The sequence below is a fragment of the Pinus tabuliformis genome, chromosome 6 (assembly GCF_031772625.1).
Source record: "Pinus tabuliformis cultivar Carrire ecotype Pingquan chromosome 6, CPIR1, whole genome shotgun sequence".
Classification (NCBI taxonomy): Eukaryota; Viridiplantae; Streptophyta; class Pinopsida; order Pinales; family Pinaceae; genus Pinus; species Pinus tabuliformis.
The window spans coordinates 776362586-776384714 of record NC_142292.1 but is presented as its reverse complement, the minus strand read 5'-3'; the positions used below and the strand labels follow the sequence as shown (position 1 = coordinate 776384714).

Here is a 22129-nt window from a genome sequence, read left to right as displayed (position 1 = left end):
AATAGACATGACTGTTGGGCTTCTGAGCCTACATAAGTTGCTGGCCGACTTAACAATTTGTCCATAACATAAATAAATTCATAACTTCATAAATACTTATCGGAATCGGATGATCTTTAGATCAATCCTACACCTCTCAATAAGAGGGATCCAATAAAAATATCAGCTTCCATAAATAATATGATCCACATGGAGTTTGGCCCTAATTGCCAATTTTAACAATGACCCAACAAACTTGTTGTTCTCCTTGCAAAATGAAGTATTTTACTGGATTTATTATAGAAATAAAGATACTTACTTGTCAAGTGAAGATGAACTCTTCAACCTGATCCCTTTGTTGATTATGATTGATGACTTCTTGATGATGTCTTGATGCTTCTTGGATGATCTTCTTCAAGGATAAGTATTTTGTTTTGAGATGAAATCCTTTGCTTCAAAGAGAGGGAGATTGCCTTGATATCTTTGATGATGACGATGCCTTTGATCTAGCTACCTTTAGATGAGTAGTCTTCAAGATGCTTCAAATCCATGTCCTTCCTTTCTTGAGTAGAGATAGGGTCTTTGAGGTGAGGATTGAGTGCAGATCCCAAGAATGCTCCTTTGATTGGACTAGGGTTTTGACTTTCTTTGAGATGATGATGTGATCCTTGTCCTTGAAATGCCTTAGAGATGAGGGAATCTTTTTGATGCTTTGATGTCCTTGATACTTTTCTCAAAATTTGATCCTTGAGTGCCCTTTATTGAGCCGCCCTTCCTTGACTTGTTACCTTACCTTTGATACCATGTTAAGAAATCTAGGGCAAATATATTGGATGATTTCTCTTATAATGATAATTTCTTGTGAGGACTTTTTACTTATCTTAATTAGGTTCTTCTTGTATTTAATTATTAGTATGTGTTATTTCTTCATCAAACAACTACCAAACCATAAAGAACAATGAGACAAAGGACACAAGATGTAGGCGATCAGGCAGGGCCAAAACCTCTCCAAGCTTGAGAGGAAAACCCAACGAATTCTTCTTCTTATGGAATCTTCAATTGACGAATTCCAAGACCTAGATCCTTGACCAATAACCCTTCCAAGACCAAGTCAATGCTCCTTCTTTGAGTAGCTCCGCTTTCCAACAACTTTGACCTATCCTGCAGTTGCACCTTCGACTTGCCCAAAAACTGCAACTTTGACTGGAACTTTTACTGCAACTTCTACTGCGGCTTCAACTGCAACTACGCTTCTCTACTTAGGTAGATTCTCTCTTAGAGAACTCGACTTTCAGACCAACTCCTTCACTTCTGCAACTCGGATTTACAACAACAGTATGTGCCCTAGTTCCTTCACATGTGTGGAGAGAAGTAGCCTAAAAAAAAAACCCAAACTTCGACTTCTTCTTCCTTCGACCTCTTCTACGCACTTCGTTTCTTTTTTATGATCGAACTTGTGTGAGTGTGAGTGTGTTCTCCAAATGAGGTTGAGTGCCCTATATATAGGCTTCCTTGAGCCTCCTATTGGGCTGACTTGACATATCCTTAGGCTGACTTGTTGCTCCATTAGGCTGACTCGATGCTTGCATGATTGACTTGGTCTTGGAGGGTCTTTTGACTCTAATTTGACTCAAATAATTTTCTTTACAATATGTGACATGCCCAAAAGGGTCAGTGATACATGACAATGACTTAGTGACTTTATAACAAACCTAGAAGCATTCAATGGGTGCTTTGACCTAAAAAAATAAATTCTTTTGAGCATGAAACCCATGCGTCAAGACTCACAATAATAAATTAATTTTTCTCTTTTCATTAAATACATAAAATCATCATTACATCTGTTATTATGAAGGCTGAACCTAGTTACATATTTCAACACATATAATAACCCTCAGTTGCACCTGAAAATTAAATCACTTTTGTCATCAAGAAATGCCTACTAAGTGCATCTGGGACATGCTAACAGATTGTCATATACTATGAGGGGTAATAGTGTCGATGTTAATTCCTTCATCACTGCCCACTATTGCCCTTACAAATTTTCCTTTTAAAGTTAATGCCCTGTTTTCTAGGCCTTTTACTTTTAGATTCAAAATAATTGAAGAAAAGAATTTGGAAACACTCTATACTCATCTATATTAGGTAAATCATACATATTGCTTCCTTCCTTTTACTAGTTGGATATATATCTTGCTTTCTCCTTTTCAATGTTGCACGCATCATTTTGTTTAAAGCAATGTTGCACATATCGCAATAATATTGGATTTATCGCAATATTATCACCAAACTGCCCCTCGCTGACATTATTGTCACAAGTTATTGCAATAATTTCCTTGTTTTGAATTTATCGCGAGAATTTAATCTATCACGATAATTTAAGTAATTATCACGATCAATTCGAAATTATTGCCCTGTCTCTGTCAATTTCAAATTATTACCAATTTGTTTTCTTTTAACCCTAATTTTTTAAAACGAGTGTTAAGGGATTGAGCTGTGACGATACTCTGCCTATTTCCATCAAGCAAACAAGGGAAAATCTATTGTTTTCATTTCCCAAGATTCATCTCATGAGATACATACCCTAGTAGTTAATGGTAATATTAAATTCTTAAAGTAAAAGGATGTATTCTTTTGCTTAAATTTTTAACATTACCATTAATTGACTTAGGATGTTTGAGAGTGGTTCCAACCTCGTTGGATTTCATATGGAGAGTAGAATTTTAGATCCTGCTCAAAGTCCAACGGGCTTAACATTTTTTAGGATTTCAGATTGACAGGATTGCAATGTTTCTATTGGATTCTAGAATATATGAGGGCATTGAACTAACATTTAATCAAGCTCATTGAGCCCTCTATGTACCTCTATGTTGGCGACATTGATTGTTGAGCTACTCCTTCATGACGCTAATAAAAATGTACATTTCACTCAAGCAAAATCATTGATTAGGATGTTAATCTTTTTCCATCTTATTTTAATGTTTAGTTGGTGATCTTGATGAGTAGGATCCTAATATATGTTGGGAATAATACTGAGAGGGGGGGTGAATCAGTGTTTACAAATCAATAACTTTTTCCATTTCTTAATCAGATTTATATATGCTACTTCAGTGAAGGAAACTCGCGTGTGCACACAACTGTTCTTAAGGCAACCAACGTATATCCATCGAACTTATGATTTAGTTAAGTCATCATATGTTGATCTTTAATCAGTGCATCAATACTTTATTAAACATTAAACAGTAACCATGTGCAGTAATAACAGAATAAACCATCACACATGAACATCAAGATTTAAGGTGGAAACCCAATGCGAGAGAAAAACCACCTGCTGCTGTTGCATCTGTCTTCTTTATAATATAAAGAATAATCTGTTTACAATCTTGTACTGGTGCAGACTCATACTAGTACGCAGACACTCACCTGCAGAAGGCTACAACCTTTTCTTGTTCTCCAGCTTCCACTGGAAGGGAGCTACAACCCCCTGACTCTTGTATTGGCTGATATGTTTACCAGTATGTAGGCGCTGGACTACCACCTTCACTCGTTCTCCAGCTACTACTGGAATGGTGCTCCAACCCCCTGATCTAATCACCAACCACTATTGGCAGGAAGCTTCGACTTCCTCACTGAAGGCTCCAACCTTGTTAATTTTAGGTGTGTTCTATGCTTAAAGCAATTTATTTCAATTTTCACAGTTAGCTCAATAGCTTTTCCAGATTAGCAATCACATCAACATAATAGTAAATTGCAGATAGAACATAAACATAAATCGCAGAAGACAAGCCAAGACAAGAGGACATAAGAAGTGGCACTAGCCAGGGACAAACCCCATTGTGGGGAAACCCTTGATCAATTCTTCTTATCTGTTCTTCAATAGTTCAACAGAGAGAGAGAGAGAGAGAGAGAGAGAGAGAGAGAGAGAGAGTACATATACAACATAAGTGAACACTTTCACTTATCTATATAAGAGCATAGATCATCTCTAAGAAGATGATACATGAAGTAGCTGAACTTAGTTGAAGACATGCTGCTTCAACTGATTCTTCAAGGTGACTCCATCACCATGTTGCACCTATTGTTGTGTTGCACCTCATCATCATGCTGCACCATGTTGCACCCATCATCACTATGCTGCATCTCATCATGCTTCACTAGTCATGACTGTACCCATCACTGTGCTCAATGTATACTGCACAATATCATCACTCTGCACCACTGTCATTGACTCATTAAGCTACATCATACTGTACCTCACTGTGCCCATCATGTTGCATCTCATTGTAGCATTTATTATCATTGTACTGTACTTTGCAAGTACTGCACACAACATGCTACACTTCACTTCATCACGATGCCCATCATTATGCAACAACATTCCACATCATGCTGCATCTTATCACAATGCTTTCACATCTCATACTGCTGTACCTTCTTGAACTGCATCATCATGCTGTTTAGAGGATTTTCAATTTGTTGCATTGGGTGACATTCAAACAATAGATTGGGCAACCTTCATCATGGACAGGTTAGGCTACTCTCACACATTGGCAGTCCATGCTGCTCCAACCCTGTTTGTTAGGGCACACTATTGTAGTCATAATGTTATCCCACAATCAACAAATCAACCCCATAAGGATTGCAACCAAATTTCTTCATAACCAACAGTTAGGGTGAGACTAGAATCCTCTCATTAGGACTGCGGCTAGTTGTAAGTTGATCTCTACTTATTAACTGCGGCTAGGGCTCATTTAGACCTTCATTGGACAGTGTATAGAGTCTTCCTAAGGTTGTGTATTTAAGCTTGTCCTTGCTGTGATGAATAGCCTCATTTAGGATAGTGTATGACTGTGATTTTATCTTCCCATGATTGCGTCTAAGGCACTCTAGAACAACAGCATTAGACCTGCGTTTAGGCCTCTTCATACAACGTTATGGAAGCCTCCTTCACAACGTTAAAGCTTCTCCTTCAAGACAACATTAAGGTCTTCTTTTATGACTGCGTTAAGGTCTCTATGACTGTGATAAGGTTTCTCCTTCCTGACTGCAATTAGGACGTCTCCTTATCTGTGATAAGGCCTCTTCTAGGGCTTCATAGGAGAGCCTCCTTTAGGGCAGTGTAGGTGCCTCTCTTCAATGATAATCATCCTTCATGACTGCGTCCATAGTGCCTGCATCTAGGTCTCTTTAGATAGTGTCTAGGGCTAGGGCATCTCCCCTAGGGCAGCTCCCTTAGTCTCCTTTCCTCTTGCGTCTAGGGCTTCCTCCTCTTAGACTTATCTTCCACTAAAACCCAAAACAAGTGGAGAGAAATCAAGAGTGAAGTGTGTGTTCAAATGACTATCAAGTCACCTCCTTTTATAGTAAAACATTGAGCACATGTGGGGATTATTTGGTCGCTGGTTGACCTTGACGAATTGTCCCATAACACAAATAAATTCATATCTCCATGAATACTTATCGGAATCGGATGATCTTTAGATCAATCCTACACCTCTCGATGAGAGGGATCCAAGAAAAATATCAGTTGCCATAAATAAGATGACCCACATCGAGTTTGGCCCTAGTTGCCAATTTTAATAAACCCTCAGTATCCTCCATGGACGACGTTTCATAAATTTTCATACTGGATACTCCTGGTATACAACAACACAATATGTAGGCCACGTTTCATCAAATTTTCATTTTGGACCCATCAGTAACATTGAAGTTCAAAATCAATCACCACCATAATACAACTATCTAATACAATTTGCATCAACCAATCACTGAAACTCAATCATCAATCTCTGATATAACTGAAACCCAATCATCACTTTTTGAATCAACCAATCATTGAAATAATCACTGAACCTATGACACAACTGAATCAAACAATCACTGAACCTCTAGTACAACTGAATCAACCATTCATTCAAAACCCAGTCAACTGATACCTAATCAAAATACAACCAATCAACTGGAATAGTCAGATCACTGTAACCAAAACAAAGATATGAACCCAAAATACTGCATCAACAACCAGAACCAACTGTAATCTCAAAATTCATGTGTCAGAATGTATACGCTACTTTAGTGAAGCCAACCTGCATGTATACACTACTTCCTTTAACCAAACCTGCATATACCTCCAAGGATACTGAGTCATAAAAACTTCTGAATCAAAGCTGTACCAACCAGAGTATTTTAAAGATATGCTGTCAAATTACAGAAAATAGATAGTAGCAAAGATCACCCTTCTTACTCAATCAATCAATCAACTAGACTCAATCTCCTTATACAATCAATTTTATTTTCAGATCTAATGAAGACATTATTGACAAACAATAGTAAAACAACACCACTGATCAGATAGATCGGTCATCTTGAACTACAAGCTTTTCTTCTACATACGCTACTTGCCGAACCAACGTGTATACGCACCTTCACCAAGGCGAACCAACGTATAAATCTGCAAATAAAAACTTATAACTTCGCAACTATTCCAGACTTCAGATATACCCATATCATAACATTTAAGGACAAAACATTTGTTAGTATTCAGATCTAGCCTATCCATTATCAGATGACATAATGATAAGTCATTATGATCTTGATCCATCATTAGATCTCATCCATCATCAAACACTCAGGTGCATACTTAGTCCAAATCAAGCAAAGCATTAGAAACCCATAACATGCATATTTGCTTTTGATCTAACACTTCATAAGATATTCATTACTTGTGCACTTAGCCCTTTGATATTCTCCTCCTTATATAGTTTTAGCCTTTCTCAATACCTTGGACCAAAACAACACTTAGAACCTGTGGTATTCTTAGACGGGATCAAGTAACTGTTATTCCGCTCAATATTGTGGGCTAATACCATGGTATGGACCCTTGGTATTCTTTAACTTTAATTTACCTTAATTTTCCATCCCATACACGCTTTTCCTCTTGTGAAAGTGCGTGCATACATATACGCTCTTTTTGTATAGTGAACCCGCTTGTATACGCTACTTGGACTAGGTGAACCCGCGTATACAACTTAACATACCTGAAAACATTCTTTTTCCTCAATTGCTTGATTCTGATCTGTAGTCCTTTGTTCCATCATCCTGTTCTTCTGTACCATTACTCTGTTACCTCTGAATAGACCTGTTATAATGTGATTTGTCATTGTACATTACTTCTGAATTGATTCCTTTGAACTGCCCTGCATTTTGTCACATCTGTAAACACAACTGCCATGCATTCTGTCACATCTTGTTTATACTTTTATCAATTAGTTCATTCATCAAAGAACAACTCTTATCAAGGACAACACACACTAACAATCTCATTTTATCAAACCTTTGACCATTATTTTGTTCCATCATTTTGTCATCTCTGATCTATCCTGTAGATTCATTTAGTTACCATATACTTGTTTTGCTACAAATCGGTTGTCATTAAGGACAACACATGCATCATAATGCCAACTATAGGCAATGACTTTGGATGTTATGTATAGCATGATTTTCTAGGATTTCAAAGAACATTTAGAGCCTCTCAATCTCTATTGATCTATTTTGATTCAAAGATGCATTGCAATTGGTCAAAATTTTGGTTATATGCACCCTTGCCATATACGTGAGAAATTTTGCGTATTTGTGTATAATAGTTTGGATTCATATGGATGCACATGAATTATATGTTCTTTTCAAAATTTGAATATTTTATGTATTTTTTGGTTGACCAATCTTTTGGTCCAGTTCTGATAACATTGTTGAGGATGATGTGACCATTTTCCATCAAGCAAACAAGGGGAAATACATTGTTTTTATTGCCATGATTCATCTCATGAGATACATTTATTATTTTGATATGATTTTGTATCATTCTATTATATCTTATGACTTAGAAAAATATCATATTTCAATATCGATATCTGATGTATCACTTGACATCTTATACATCTTATATATCGATTTTATTTTCATATTTATGTAGCAATGTTTTTGTTTGATGTTGATGTCTTATAAGTTGAACAATTGGAAAAAAATGATTTTTTTTTGTATTTTTTAAGTTTCATGATAATTTTTGATATTTTCCCCGATATTTTGCTGATAATTTAAATTTTGGACCCCCGATGATAAATTTCCGATAACGATAAATGTAACATTGGTTTAAAAAAGGTTTGCTATCATCCAATTCCATGGGACATTTAATTCTGCACCATGTCTGATAGTTTCTGTCCATATTCAATATAGTAATAAGGCACAACTATTTTATGTAGTTTAAATTGGTCCAAATTGGACCACCATCTATGTGTTTTGTCCCTGAAGGAATGAAATTTTAAATGTTTTCTTTATTCCAAGTTTATAACTCAGATTTCTTCATTTTCTTTTGTTCTTGTTTCCCCTCGATGTGAGGGACAATAGAAATGATATATGGAGAATTAATATTCCTACATGCAAGTGAATGAATTAGGTTTGTAGAAAAGGAAGTATAAAATTTCAATATAATTCCACTTATTTAGGAATTTCATGATTTTCAAGGTATATTACAAAATATGATGTTGTAATGCAGGCAATGATGAAGATGGAGGAGAAAGAAAGAATTCTAGAAAAACGTCCTGCGAGAATACATCAGATAGATGATTCAGCTAAGGTATGACATATTTTTGGCTTCCAAACACATGGCATTGTACTTCCATCACTGCAATCTTTATTTGTTTCTTTATAGAAATAATTAACAACAATGAAAAACATAAGTAATGTTGAGAAAAATCTTACAATAACTAAAATTATAATGCAAGTTTTTTGGATTATAAATCTCATGTAAGACAAACGCCACAACTGATTGTGTATGACTGAACATTAGTTTACATATCTTGTTGAAAATATTGAGAATGGTGTTAGATTTACTTTTGGCAATGGTCAATCCTATTTTAATCATTATTCTATTGTATTATAAGTTGCATAGAATGGGGAAACGGGTATGAGTTTCCGAAATGGGCACGGGTACGAAACGTGACCCCCCAAATTTTGGAAACAAGGAAATCACGGGTACGAAACGTGACCCCCCCAAATTTTGGAAACAAGGAAATCACGGGTACGAAACGTGACCCCCCAAATTTTGGAAACAAGAAAATGCGATATATATATATATATATTAGAATTTAGGACATTTAAGAAATGTTATGTGCAACAATTAAGCGTACATGATACATTATAATTTATTACATTTAAAGTTTAAACATTATGATTAAATTTACATCACATTTACTCATGAATGATCACATGATGAAAATAGCAATATCGGAATATCCAAAATCAACCTTTATTATATATCAAAATCTCAAAACCAACCTTTATTATATATATGAGGCTCCAAGTACAATAAAGACTATGAGGCTGTAAGAACTATAAAGACAAAAGACCACTGCTCTCTTTCTCTTTTCTCCTTTGCTAAAATCGTCCGTCTCCAAGAAAAACGACTTGCTCAGTTGTGTGATGATGGAATGAGGCGAGAGTCTTTTTATAACTTGAGAGAGGCATCTAGAAGCATCCACAAGATATTTTATTCGCCCAATAAAAAATTAGAACTGAAAAAACACAAAAAAATAAAAGAAAAATCACAATATGAAGTGGAAACTCTGTTGTATGGTCTGGAAACTCGTTTCGAGCCGTACGAAAACTCGTTTCCAGGCCATAGAGTACTCGTTTCCGCTTTTTTGTTTCATTTCCTAGCTGAAACAGACCCAAGGGCAGCATTTCCTGCAACATAGATTGCATTTCTAGGTTTAGCTTAAAGATGCTTGTTGCCACACAATCTAGCAAGGCCCTAGGGAACAAAAACCTAAGGGACAACTACTAGACCAAGTGACAACAATGGGACAATGACCCAATATCACCTCAGTCAAGGTCCCCTGCTCTTTACGAAGTTTCATTGATGGGAGGAGTTCTGGTAGATAGGGAATCACCTATGAATCAACGATTTAGGTATGAAGTGATTCCACCAAGCCCATTCAAGGAGAGACACAACAATGGCTCAATGCTTCAAGGAAGCTAACACGTTCTCCAAGAAAGACCTATGAAGATGAAGAGATCAAGACCTAGGGTTTCAAATATGATAACGATAATAAGTATTCCTAAGGTCAAGACTCTAAGAGATGAGATGAGGTAGGACCTCCCAAAGAAGCACTATGTGATGATTTGACACTTCCAAAATGTTGAAGGAAATGTAACTAGGTTTAGTCTTCATAAATGTACTTTTGATATTTGTATTTATTCAAGAAAAGAAATATTATTTTTATAATATATGTCAATGAGTTTCTTGTTTATTGAAATAGGTCTAGCACATGTTAAAGTGCTATAGGTGAGTCAAATGGTCAAAAGAAAATGTTGAAGACCTTAAGGGCATGTTACTCCATGTATATGTTTGTATAAGAGTCAAAGAATAACCCTCCAAGCAAAGTCAAGTCTTCTCCAAAGGAAAGACACCTCCAAAGAAGCTATTCGAAGCAAAGATAGCAAGTCGGCCTACAAACAACAAGTCAACCTAAAAGGAGGGACAGTCCTCTATATATATAGGCTGTCCACTCCATCATAATGTCAAGCAAGTACCTCTGAAATCTGCGAAGTGAAGGGACAAGGAAAGGGTAGAAAAGAGTAAAGAAAAGGAGCCTCTAGTGTTGAAAAGAAAGGAGGAAGAAAAACCGAAGTGTTGAGGAAGAAAAACCGAAGTGTTAAAGGGTTGTTACAGTCACACGTGCGAAGAAAGGAAGCCCTACCTGGGGTCAAAACAACACCACTATAATCTCGTTGGCTGGGCTAGATCATTAGGCCTATAAGGCTTCTCACTCAAGCGTGGAAGAAGGCTATGCAAGCGAAGGGAAAAGGAGAAGTCTAACATAATTCTTGTGAGGGTATTCCCTCACACGTGCGAAGAACTAGGGCTGCATTACTGCTGCTCTAAGTCTGCAATATTTGTGAAAGAGAAGAAGGCTCAGTTGGGAGGCAACAAGATCATCTCCTTAAGTTAGAAAGGATCCATCACAAGTGAAGGAAGAAAAGGTCGAAGGTCATTCTAGAGTATACAATGAAGGAGGAGGACAAAGTGTTGCAAGAAGAAGTAATCTTGAAAGGGTTTGACTTGTGCTTGGAGGATATTTTTGTCAAGGATCTAGGGTTTGGCATTGATCAATAAGAAACTTCAATAAGAGAAACTTACTAAAGGGTTTTGCTCTCAAGAGAAGAGAGGTTTTGGCCCTGGCAAAGAGCCAACATCTTGTGTTCTTGTTCTTATGTTTTTGGTAGCAGTTTGATGAAGTCCTCATACATGCATTAATAAGAAGAAGAAGATTAAGCTAACAAGAAATGTAAAAAGACTCCACAAATTGTTATCAAATCAAGCAGAATCACACTACGCCTAATTGCCCTTGATTCTTCAACACAAAAGGCTCTTCGCTTTCTTTGAAAGACTTAGGAAAGACTTGTGCTATACCTAGGGTTTTATGGATAATCATGGGAATAAATACTTCCAAGGCACTCCCAAGGTCAAGGCAAGGAGAAAAAAGGGCTTCTTATGATTTATTCCAATGAGTACTAAGCTCATACAACCTAAGTCAAAGAGAATGACCTAGGTTTTCCCTCTTAGAGTAGCAACTAGGCAATAGTGTTTATGGATGAAACTCGGGCGGATGCCCACAAAACTTGGAGCATAGGTAGCCTAAACCCTGAGCTTGATGTTGGGACCCTCAGATTCCCCAAAAATCACTTCCCTAAAATTTTGCTGCAAGCCCTAGATTTGTGCCTTACCTTTAGGGGACCAAAATTAGGATAAAATATGGAGTAAACAAGATTTGATCACTAAACTTTTTGGGTTAGTGCCTAGTCCTTTGGGAAATGGAGTCCTAGATGCGTTAGATTGGCCAAATTTGTCCTCAAGGAGGTCACAAGTTGATGCCCCAGCTACCAACCTTCAACAATTACCTACAATTAGAATATGTAGTTTCATGAAAAAAAAACTTTTCATCACTAGGAACATTCATTGCATGTTATATCATGAGTAACATATGCAGGAGATAACCAAATAGCCTCCAAAACACTTCTACAACAAAATTAGGGCGCAATAGCATTTACATTAGTTGCAACAAATACATACATTAGACATTTTCAAGAGAAAGATTTCATCAACGAAAGAACTTACAAGATAATCATGCAATATATCCATCCATATTCAAGTAGTAGCTCGAAGACAAGATAAAAAATCAGCTCCAAATATCATAATGCATCCAAGATACTCCAATAGCATCCAAAGAAAAAGTACGAGTTCTTTTACAAGAGAGAAATCCATGTGATGATGATGATGATCTCTCAAATGAGACTCATCTCTATTTATATGAGTCTCTCCTATTTGATTTAGCCTAATGAGCCCCGACAATTATAAAATAATGTGCAAATAACAAGTCCTTGGTGACAAGCCCACCGAGTAGCTAATGAAGTGATGAAGAAGCCAACCATAAGTGAGCCGAAATGCTGAAATCATGATGTAGAAGGGCCGTAGGAGGGCTTCGTTGAGTCTTCAAGGTGCCATGATGAGAGTGAGGGCTCCATGAATGATAGACAAGGGGATGGCCCCTTGATCTCTAAGTAAATCATCATGTGGTGCTCCAAAGTGGCTCTAGGGCACAAGTAGTGGTCTCATGGGTCTCCTAATGAAACAAAAGCCTATAGCATGCTCCACATGAGGGGTTTGAAGATGGTGCCTACACTCCCATGTCTCAAGGATAAGGCAAACCTCCTCTAGGCTCGGATCAACTGCCAAACCCTGTATATACTGCTAAGTCGACTGGGGGCGCTTCTTGTCCAAGTGCATCATCTTGCATATAATGTAGGGAAAGGAACAAGCTGTTGAAGGTGTTGAGGCTGCCCATGGCATGAGATAATGCTCCGTCACATGATGGAAACCCATGGCTCTCAACGCATCCCCTACAAGTGTCATTATGATCTTTTGGTGGGTTTGGGTCCTAGTTAAGTTGCTCAACCCTGATGAAACCACCTGCCAATCTTGTATAAGATCTAATGCGTCTCTTCACCATCAGGTACAAATATTCATTAGTGCATCTAAGTGGACCAAGCTTGTTAATCAAAGGTACAAATGAGACTTCGTTAATGGGTTTCTCTTCCAAATTTGGGGCTTTGAGCATGTAGTGGTGTTACCTCCCTAGGTAGGATGCAGAGACATGACAACTTTAGACATTTATACTTCAATAGCAAATATTATGGATTTTCAAGGATGCACATGCAAATGATCCCCTAAGAACATTCATTCATTCATCATCTTTATGAGTAACACATGCAAAATTTTCCAACAACATCAAGGCCTAAAATAATTTCACATAAATTAGGGCACAATAATAACCATAAGAAAGAAATTCCATGCATTAGACAATCATTATTTTAGAAATATAACATTAAAAGGCACTTACAACACAATGAATAATATATCTATCCACAACATTGCAACAAGAAGCTCCAAGAAAAGATATTGAAGATTTCCAATTTTGAAAATGCATTTATTCCATCCAATTCACTCCACAAGTTGCAGGTCGAAATTCTCAAGAAGAGATAGCGAAAATGTTGAAATTTGATGACTAAAAAAAAGTTTCCTACAATCCCAAACCTGTTTTAATTTCACCTTATTACTCCCATTCAGTTAAATGCTCTTTCCCATAAACATACATTCAACATATAGAATTTTGGAAATGAAATTTTCAGATTAAAACACATGGGACTGTCAACACACGCTGAAAATAAATATGGACATAACTAGACCAAAAACACACATAAAAATACACACAGATTTTTGGTCAACTTAGACCCAGGCAAAACCCCTTCAATCATCTTCGGGAAAACTTGTGAGGGAGCTCTTCAAATTTATTTATCTTTCAAGTTCAGGAAAAATACATTTGCAAACAAAACAAAACATCAAAATACAACTTATCTCTTCAGCCCAAAACTTCTTGAAAACCATGCCCACTTTGCCTCGATTTCCGGGCCCACTTGAAGCTGAAAATATGTTATGTATGGATACGACTATACAGATTGTACTATATAGACTCCATACACACTGTACAAATTTCCGTACTGCTGTACAGACTCTTCGGATTTTTTTTCAAAACTTCTCTCGAACGACATGCAACTCACAACATTCAATGCTATTCGTACTGTACCTTTTGCTGTCTTATATGCCTTTATTTCCATGCCCATCTTTGCCCAGAAATCACTCCTTCAGCTTGCTGCAACAAATTTCTCCTTCATAACTTTTCTCCAGCTCTCAGCTTCCTTTCTCCAATCTGCTCATGAAGAATGAATGCAGTCTCTCTTTTCTTTTCCCCCTTTTGTTTCCCTAAATGACTTTTGGGCAACCCTAAGATCTAATGGATTAGATTCATTTAGATCAAGGGATGAGAATAAATGTGCATTTAATTCTCACTTTCTGTTTTTAACTCACCCATTAAATAAAGCACCCACATTGTACTTTATGTCTAAAGTCACTTTTCACTTTATAATTTAACATTGACTTTACCACTTATAAAGTCACTTTCATTTTTTAAAGTCACACTTAGGAAAAAAATTATTTTGGACACTTTTCCCTAGGTAGAGACTGACCTATGGGAAACCACTTGTCCAAGGTATATTAAAAATCAACACTCCCTCTTATCGAAGAAAGTGTTTCTCACCACACCCATTTTGTCCTTGAAATGGACATGCTTGCCTCTTGGCAAGGACTTCGTGAGAACATTGGCCAACTGCTCATCTGTTGATATATACTCCAGCTTGACTGCCCCCTTCTGAACATCGTCCTTGATGAAATGATATTTGATGTCAATGTGTTTTGACCTATCATGAAACACTGGATTCTCCGTGAGTTTAATGTAACTCTGATTATCACATTGAATAACCTTCGGTCCCAACCCCTGATCAAATAGGCCATACAACAACTTGTGAAGCCAAATGGCCTCACAACTAGCTTGACTAGCAGCCATATACTCAACCTTAGAAGAGCTCAAAGCAATTGACTTTTGCTTTAGATTGAACCACGACACAACTGCCGAACCCAATCCGAAGCAACAACCTGAAGTGCTTTTCCTGTCAGAAGCCCAACTTGTCCAATCTGAATCTGTGTAACCTGCCAACCTCACTCCATCTCCCTGCCTATATTTCAGACCAGTGTTGCGGGGGAGCCTCCCCCCGATTTCGCTCCCAATCCGCGCTCCGGGCGGGAGCGACATAGGAGCGGGTCGGGAGCGTGCTCCCTAAATTTTTTTTCGCTCCCTGCCTTTTCGGGAGTGTTTTGCCTTTTTTGCATTTTTTTTGTAGTAATGTTCGAAATGCAATTTTTTTTGAAAGAAACAAATAATTTTTGAGTGGGGCAACTTAATGATCAAGTCTATGTCCCTAGTATTGATATGCTATTCATGGTAATGTTAAATTCTTAAAGTAAAAGTGACATTCTCCTTAATCTTCATTTTCATCCTTTTACTTAAATTTTTAACATTACCATGAAATGACTTAGGATGTTTGAGAGTGGTTTCGGCCTCATTGGATTTCATATGGAGAAAGTAGAATTTTAGGTTTCATTTAAAATCTAGCAGACTTATCATTTTTTCAGGATTTCAGGATTGGGGGATTGCAATGTTTCCATTGAATTTTGTCATGTATTGTGGTATGAAACATGTATTTAATCAAGAGCACCAATCCCTCTATGTACCTTGATGTTAGTGACATTGGTTGTCAAACTCCTCTATCACGACCCTCCTAAAAATGTACGCATCACTCAAACAAAATCTTGACTTGACATGCTATGCTTTTTCTATCTTATGTTAATGCTTAGAGGGTGATATTAATGACAAAGATCCCTATACAGATACAAAGGTAATGACAAAGATACCTTTGGATATTAATGCTTATAGGGTAATATTAATGACAAAGATCCTGATTTTCCAACAAGACTAAAAAATTAGACATTTCTCGTGGTGGCAAGAGGCCCGAGCATAAGAAATAGATAATAGATTTACTTGTCTTTTCTAGTTTCTAGTAGTTTTTATAACTATTGACTCTTTCATATTTATTATGATATTTTTTTAAACAATATATGACAATTTAAGTTTGAAGTTTGCAATTATAACTCATTAGTAATGAATTATGAATATGATGCTTCATGAAAGTTGAAAGTTGTTTAATTTCATTTCATTTTATAACATTTCATTTCATGTTAGATATTATTTGTTGTAATTGTTACACTTAGCTTACAAGTACAACTTTGGTGATCAATGATGATAAATGTTATATATTGAATTTTGAAAGCTTGAAACTTTAAGATTGATGAATCATGAGACTCAATATGTTGTATTCTACTATGTTACTAACTTGTGGACAAGGTTGATGAAGATTATAACTTCTAGATGATTGTTGTTATATGGTTCAATCTATGTTTTTTTATGTTTTTTATATCTAATTCATTATTCTACATGTTTTTGTTGACATATATGTATCAAAATATAAAAATTATATATATTATATAAAAAATGCTCCCGGATTTGCTCCCAAATCGGGAGCTTCTGAAAATGTCGCTCCCGCTCCCCACTTTCGCTCCCGCTCCCAAGTAACACTAGTTCAGAGTCCACACCATAATCAACAGTCCCCTGCACACAACGAAGAATGTGCTTTCCAACTACTCAGTGCACCTTCCTGGGTTCAACCATGAACTGGCTAAGTGTGTTCGCTGCAAAGCATATATTTGGCCTAGTGTTGACCAGATACATCAAGGACCCAATAAGTTGCCTATACAATGTGGGATCCACCAAACTAGAATCTGAAGCATGAAGCTTCTTCTAGTTGGTGATCATAGGTGTAGACATGGGTCTATAGTCTACCATGTGAAATATGCTCAACACATCCACAACAAACTGCCCCTACCCAGAAAGATATGCCCCTCCTCCTGCCACACGTCAAGCTCCAAAAAGTAATGCATGAGCTCAATGTCCTTCATCTCGAACTCCAAAACAAGATCCTCCTTGCAACCACTAATCAGTCTATTTGCCCAGTAATGAACAAGTCATCAACATACAACACAAGAATGAGCGGATCATCCCCTACAACAATGTAGTATAGGTTTAGATCTGCATCACTCTTCGTGAAACCCATCTGCTGCAAGTAATTATCAATCCTCAAATACCAAGCTCTCGAAGCTTGTTTAAGTTTGTATAGTGCTCGCATTAACCGACATACATGGGTCTCCCGCCCAAGTACCTCAAAGCCCTATGGCTGCTCAATGTACACCTCCTCTGCGGTCTTCACATCCATCTGATGGATTTGCCAACCCATTTATGCAGCAATAGAAATAAGGGACCGGATAGAAGTGTACTGAGCTACGAGAGCGAAGGTCTCATCATAGTCAACTCCCTCTATCTGTGAGAACCCTCTAGGCACAAACCTCGCCTTGAACTTCTCAATGCTGTCATCCGCAGCATACTTGATCTTGTAGAGCCACCTAGAAGTCACAACTGACTTGTCCTCAGGCCTAGGCACCACTTCCCAGACATTATTAATAATGATAGAGGCATACTCCTCCACCATAGCCTCTCTCAATACCTCCTGGCTGGCAGCCTTCTCATAGCTAGTAGTCTCAGAGTCAACAATGTTGGTAGCCTTGGCTACATAACTGCAAAACCACTCAGGTGGCACACTCCCTGTTCACCCTCTTCAGAGGACCAACAAACTCCGCTTCCTTCAAGGTGCCTTGAAGCCACTTGGTCCTCCTCTTCCCTAAAGAAGCTTCCCCATAGAGAACCTCATCCTCTGCCCCCTAGTCTGGTGAACTTGAAGGTTTGCCAACTGCCCTGGAGTGCCTGTACCAACACCTGTCCTCGAAGAACTTGTACTGGCACTTATGCTTGTGTCAGCTGAAGTGCCATGTGAACTTTGTACCAGAAGACTCCCTAAAGAAGTGCTCGGTGAACTCGCCATTGGTGCCCTAGATGTCACTGACACTGAAGTACCTCCTGTACCAGTCGATCCAGAACCTCAAGGTCCTACTCCCTGTACCTGACCTCCCTGCTGAGGAAAGTCTGTGACTCTTTCTCATCATACTCCCATGATCTTTGATAGGCCCTATCCTCCTCGAACATCACATCCCTCCTAATCACCATTCTCTGTTTAGAAGGAATGAAGATCTGATAGGCTTTCGAAGTCTTGTTATAACCCATAAATATACCCTTCTTTTCCATGGGTTCTAGATTCGTCCTATGCTCCTTGGGAATATAAGAATATGTGAGACATCCAAAGATACGAAGACGTCCCACATGAGGCTTCTCTCTAGTGAAAGCCTTCTCCAGAGTCATATTCCCCAATACTCTGTGAGGACTCCTGTTTTGAAGATAAACAACAATATTGAATGCCTCAGCCCACAAAAACAAAGGCAACCCCTGATCATGAATCATTGCTCTAACTGCCCCAACAATAGCTCTGTTCTTCCTTTCAGACACCCCATTCTGCTGGGGGTTGTTAGGAACCATGAACTCTCTCCTAATGCCCTCCTGTGCACAAAAGTCAGAAAACCCACCATCTTTGTACTCACCACCATTGTTTGACCTCAAGACCCGAATCTTCCTACCTCTCTGCTTTTCCACAAAAGCTTTGAAATCTTTAAAGTGATTGAAGACCTCACCCTTGGTCTTCAGGAAGTATATCCAAGTGCTCCTAGAGTAGTCATCAATGAATATACCATAATGCTCATAACCACCCAAAGACACATGAGACATATGACCACTAACATCAGTATGAATGAAGTCTAGTATACCTGTAGATTTGCTGTTGCTCGTTGGGAATGGTATCTTGGTGTACTTACCCAAAGCACACCCTCTGCAAACCTCATAATGCTCGACACTAAAATAAGGAACTCCAGTAGTGATCTCCCCCAATACTCTCAAAGCTCCATGATGCATATGCACCATCCTTCGTTGCCATAACTCAAACAAGTCTGTACTGCTGGTGGTACTAGTGTGAGTGTTACTAGAGGTGTTACTCACCAATGCTCTTGCCAACTGAAAACTAAACTTGTATAGTTTCCCAGAGCGGACTCCAGTCACTTTGGCCGAAGTGATGGAAGCTTCCTTGGGATGCATCAATACCTGCCCTCATGAGAAAATGATGTCAAACCCCTTCTCCTCTAGGACACATAGCAACATAGTGTCCCATATTTTGACATGCCCAACATTTGACTTTGGACATATCCGTATCTTTCTTCTTCTTCTTCTCCTCTCCCTTAGCCCCATTTGATGAGGCCCCTTTCTTGGCCTTCGCTTTGTTCTTCCCCCTAGCTGTTAAGGCTACATCCTCCTCATCTGCTATCTTCACCCCACCACTGCCAGTCTTCCATTTCTCATGCTGCACACAATCATCCCAAAATCTGTCCCAATTGGGAAGATTCTCCCTAGAGGTAACAACATCTCCAAAGACCTCCCAAGATTTAGGAAGTCCCGCTATAGCTATCCTGACTAACTCTGTGGGTGAAACTGCCTCATCAATAGCAGTGAAATCATCACGTACCTGTTTGACCCAGCCAAGATAATGAACTACACTTTCAGCCTTTGTCATCCTGACGTTCTTCAATTGTTCTTTGAGTACCATCTTCCTGCTCTCATTGGTACTCTGATAAAGAGTGGTTAAAGCTATCCACATATGATATGCATATGTGTTTCCTCTCACTTGAGGAATCACATGATCCTTCAGACCGTCCATCAAATTCTTTCTGCCTTTGCATTATTTTTTGTGAATTTGGCAAGTTCATCTGTAGCAGTAGGAGGTACAACCACTTGCCACGCTATGTCCCAAATTGTTGCCTCCTCAAACACTGTCTGAATTCTGTCCTTGCAAAAGGCATAGTTGGATATCCCATCCAGTCTATCCCCTATCCTTAAGAACATGGCCATGACTGCTGTCCAAAATTTACAAAATCAAGGAATGGAGAAATGAGCTTTCCAGCGCACATTGCTGTCCCAAAAGTTCAGTTTGTGTGAAATTTCACCTTGCTGTCCCAAAATATCTTTTAGTAGTCCAAAAATACAGTTTGTTGTCCAAACCACTGTTTTCTGTCCCAAACTATTGTCTGCTGTTCAAACTGTAATTTTCAGCCTGTACTTCTGATACCATGTTGAAATTTGATGACTAAAAGAAAAGTTTCCTGCAATCCCAACCCGATTTTAATTTCACCTTATCACTCCCATTCAGTTAAATGCCCTTTCCCATAAACCTACATTCAACATATAGAATTCTGGAAATGAAATTTTCAAATTAAAACACATGGGACTGTCAACATACGCTGAAAATAAATATGGACATAACCAGACCAGTAACACACATAAAAATACACACAGATTTTTGGTCAACTTAGACCCAGGCAAAACTCCTTCAATCTTCTCCAGGGAAAACCTATTAGAGAGCTTTTCAAATTTATTTATCTTTCAAGTTTAGGAAAAATACATTTATAGACAAAACAAAACAACAAAATACAACTTATCTCTTTAGCGCAAAGCTCCTTGAAAACCGTACCCACTTTTCCTCGATTTCCGTGCCCACTTGAAGCTGAAAATATGTATTGTATGGATACGACTGTACATAATGTATGGATTTCTGTAATGTTGTATGGATTATATGGATTTTTTTCAAAAACTCTCTCGAACGACATGCAGCTCACAACATTAAATGTTGTTCGTACCTTCTATTGTCTTCTATGCCTTTATTTCCTTGCCTAGCTTTGCCTAGAAATCACTCTTTCAACTTACTGCAACAAACTTCTCCTTCAGAACTTTTCTCTAGCTCTCAACCTCCTTTCTCCAATCTGCTGATAGAGAATGAATGCAGTCTCTCTTTTCTTTTCCCCCTTTTGTTTCCCTAAATGACTTTTGGGCAACCCTAAGATCTAATGGCTCAGATTCATTTAGATCAAGGGATGAGAATAAATGTGCATTTAATTCTCACTTTCTATTTTTTAATTCACCCATTAAGTAAAGTACCCACATTGTACTTTATGTCTAAAGTCACTTTCACTTTATAATTTAACATTGACTCTACCACTTATAAAGTCACAATTAGGAAAAGAATTATTTTGGACACTTTTCCCTAGGTAGAGACTAACCCATGGGAAACCACTTGTCCAAGGTACATTAAAAATCAACAGAAAATCCCCAGGTGACGATGAGTTACAAATGAGGCCTCACTTGTATTTATATGAGCCTCTAGCAATTCGAATTGTGGTCTAATTTGACTAACAAACCCCTAAAATGACTCTCATGTGAAAAATAATACCCTAATTGGTGACAAGCCCACCAATTAGTTCAAAAATACAATAATAAGCCTCTCAAGAGAATTGTTTTAAAAGCTGGCCAAACAGATTCAGACTAGCGGAGCCAACCGAGCTGGACCCCTGCCCGGGTCAACTCGGTGCAAAGACTGGTTCAAAGGCTGGCTTGTTACCGAACCAACCAATCGGTCACTGACTCAGTCGATTCGGTAACAAATCGGCTGGCTCGGCCGAGTCTGACTTAAACTGGCTGAACCAGTCAAACTCGATCAATAATGGAATTTGGAGGGAAAGCGGACTCCAAACTTGGTTATTTTTTGGTTTTAGGTTTTTTGCTTGTGCATCTAACCTTTCCCAAGCCTATAAAAGCTACCCAACCCCCTCATTGCGCCTGCTAGTGCTATTACTTTTACAATCGTAGTTGGAGATCGTGATGAGGAGGAGGAGGCACGGGTTTCCCTGTTTGACTCTGATTCAGAGTTTGAGCCAGATGATGTTGGCTTCTCTAGCAGTGGCCAATAGTGACTAGTGACTAGTGATGCCTTACTTTTGTTGTAGAGGCCATTTAGAACCTCCTTGGTTATGTGTTTTTGTTCTGATCTCTATATCATGTATGTATTGGACAGTGCACTGGATGCCATTTTGATATAATGGATATATTCATGAGCCTACTTTGATCATATGTTGTCTTCTCTCTATATTCTAATGCTTTGTGTTTGGAAACATGAATGAAAATATTTAAAATTATGTTTTTTCATAAAAAAAACAAATATTTAATGTATTTTTTACAACGATCGAGTCATTGAAATCAAATCA

At 38.0% G+C, this 22129-nt stretch overlaps 1 protein-coding gene across 2 annotated transcripts in view; it reads left to right on the top strand.

The window, feature by feature from the left end:
• Positions 1-22129, top strand: part of EMB2729 (Alpha amylase family protein) — a 421581-nt gene that overhangs the window by 260254 nt on the left and 139198 nt on the right. For both annotated transcript variants that reach the window (XM_089421556.1, XM_089421555.1), the window contains one exon: positions 8531-8611. In XM_089421556.1, the coding sequence (XP_089277682.1) occupies positions 8531-8611 (81 nt within the window). The remainder of the gene's footprint in view (positions 1-8530; positions 8612-22129) is intronic.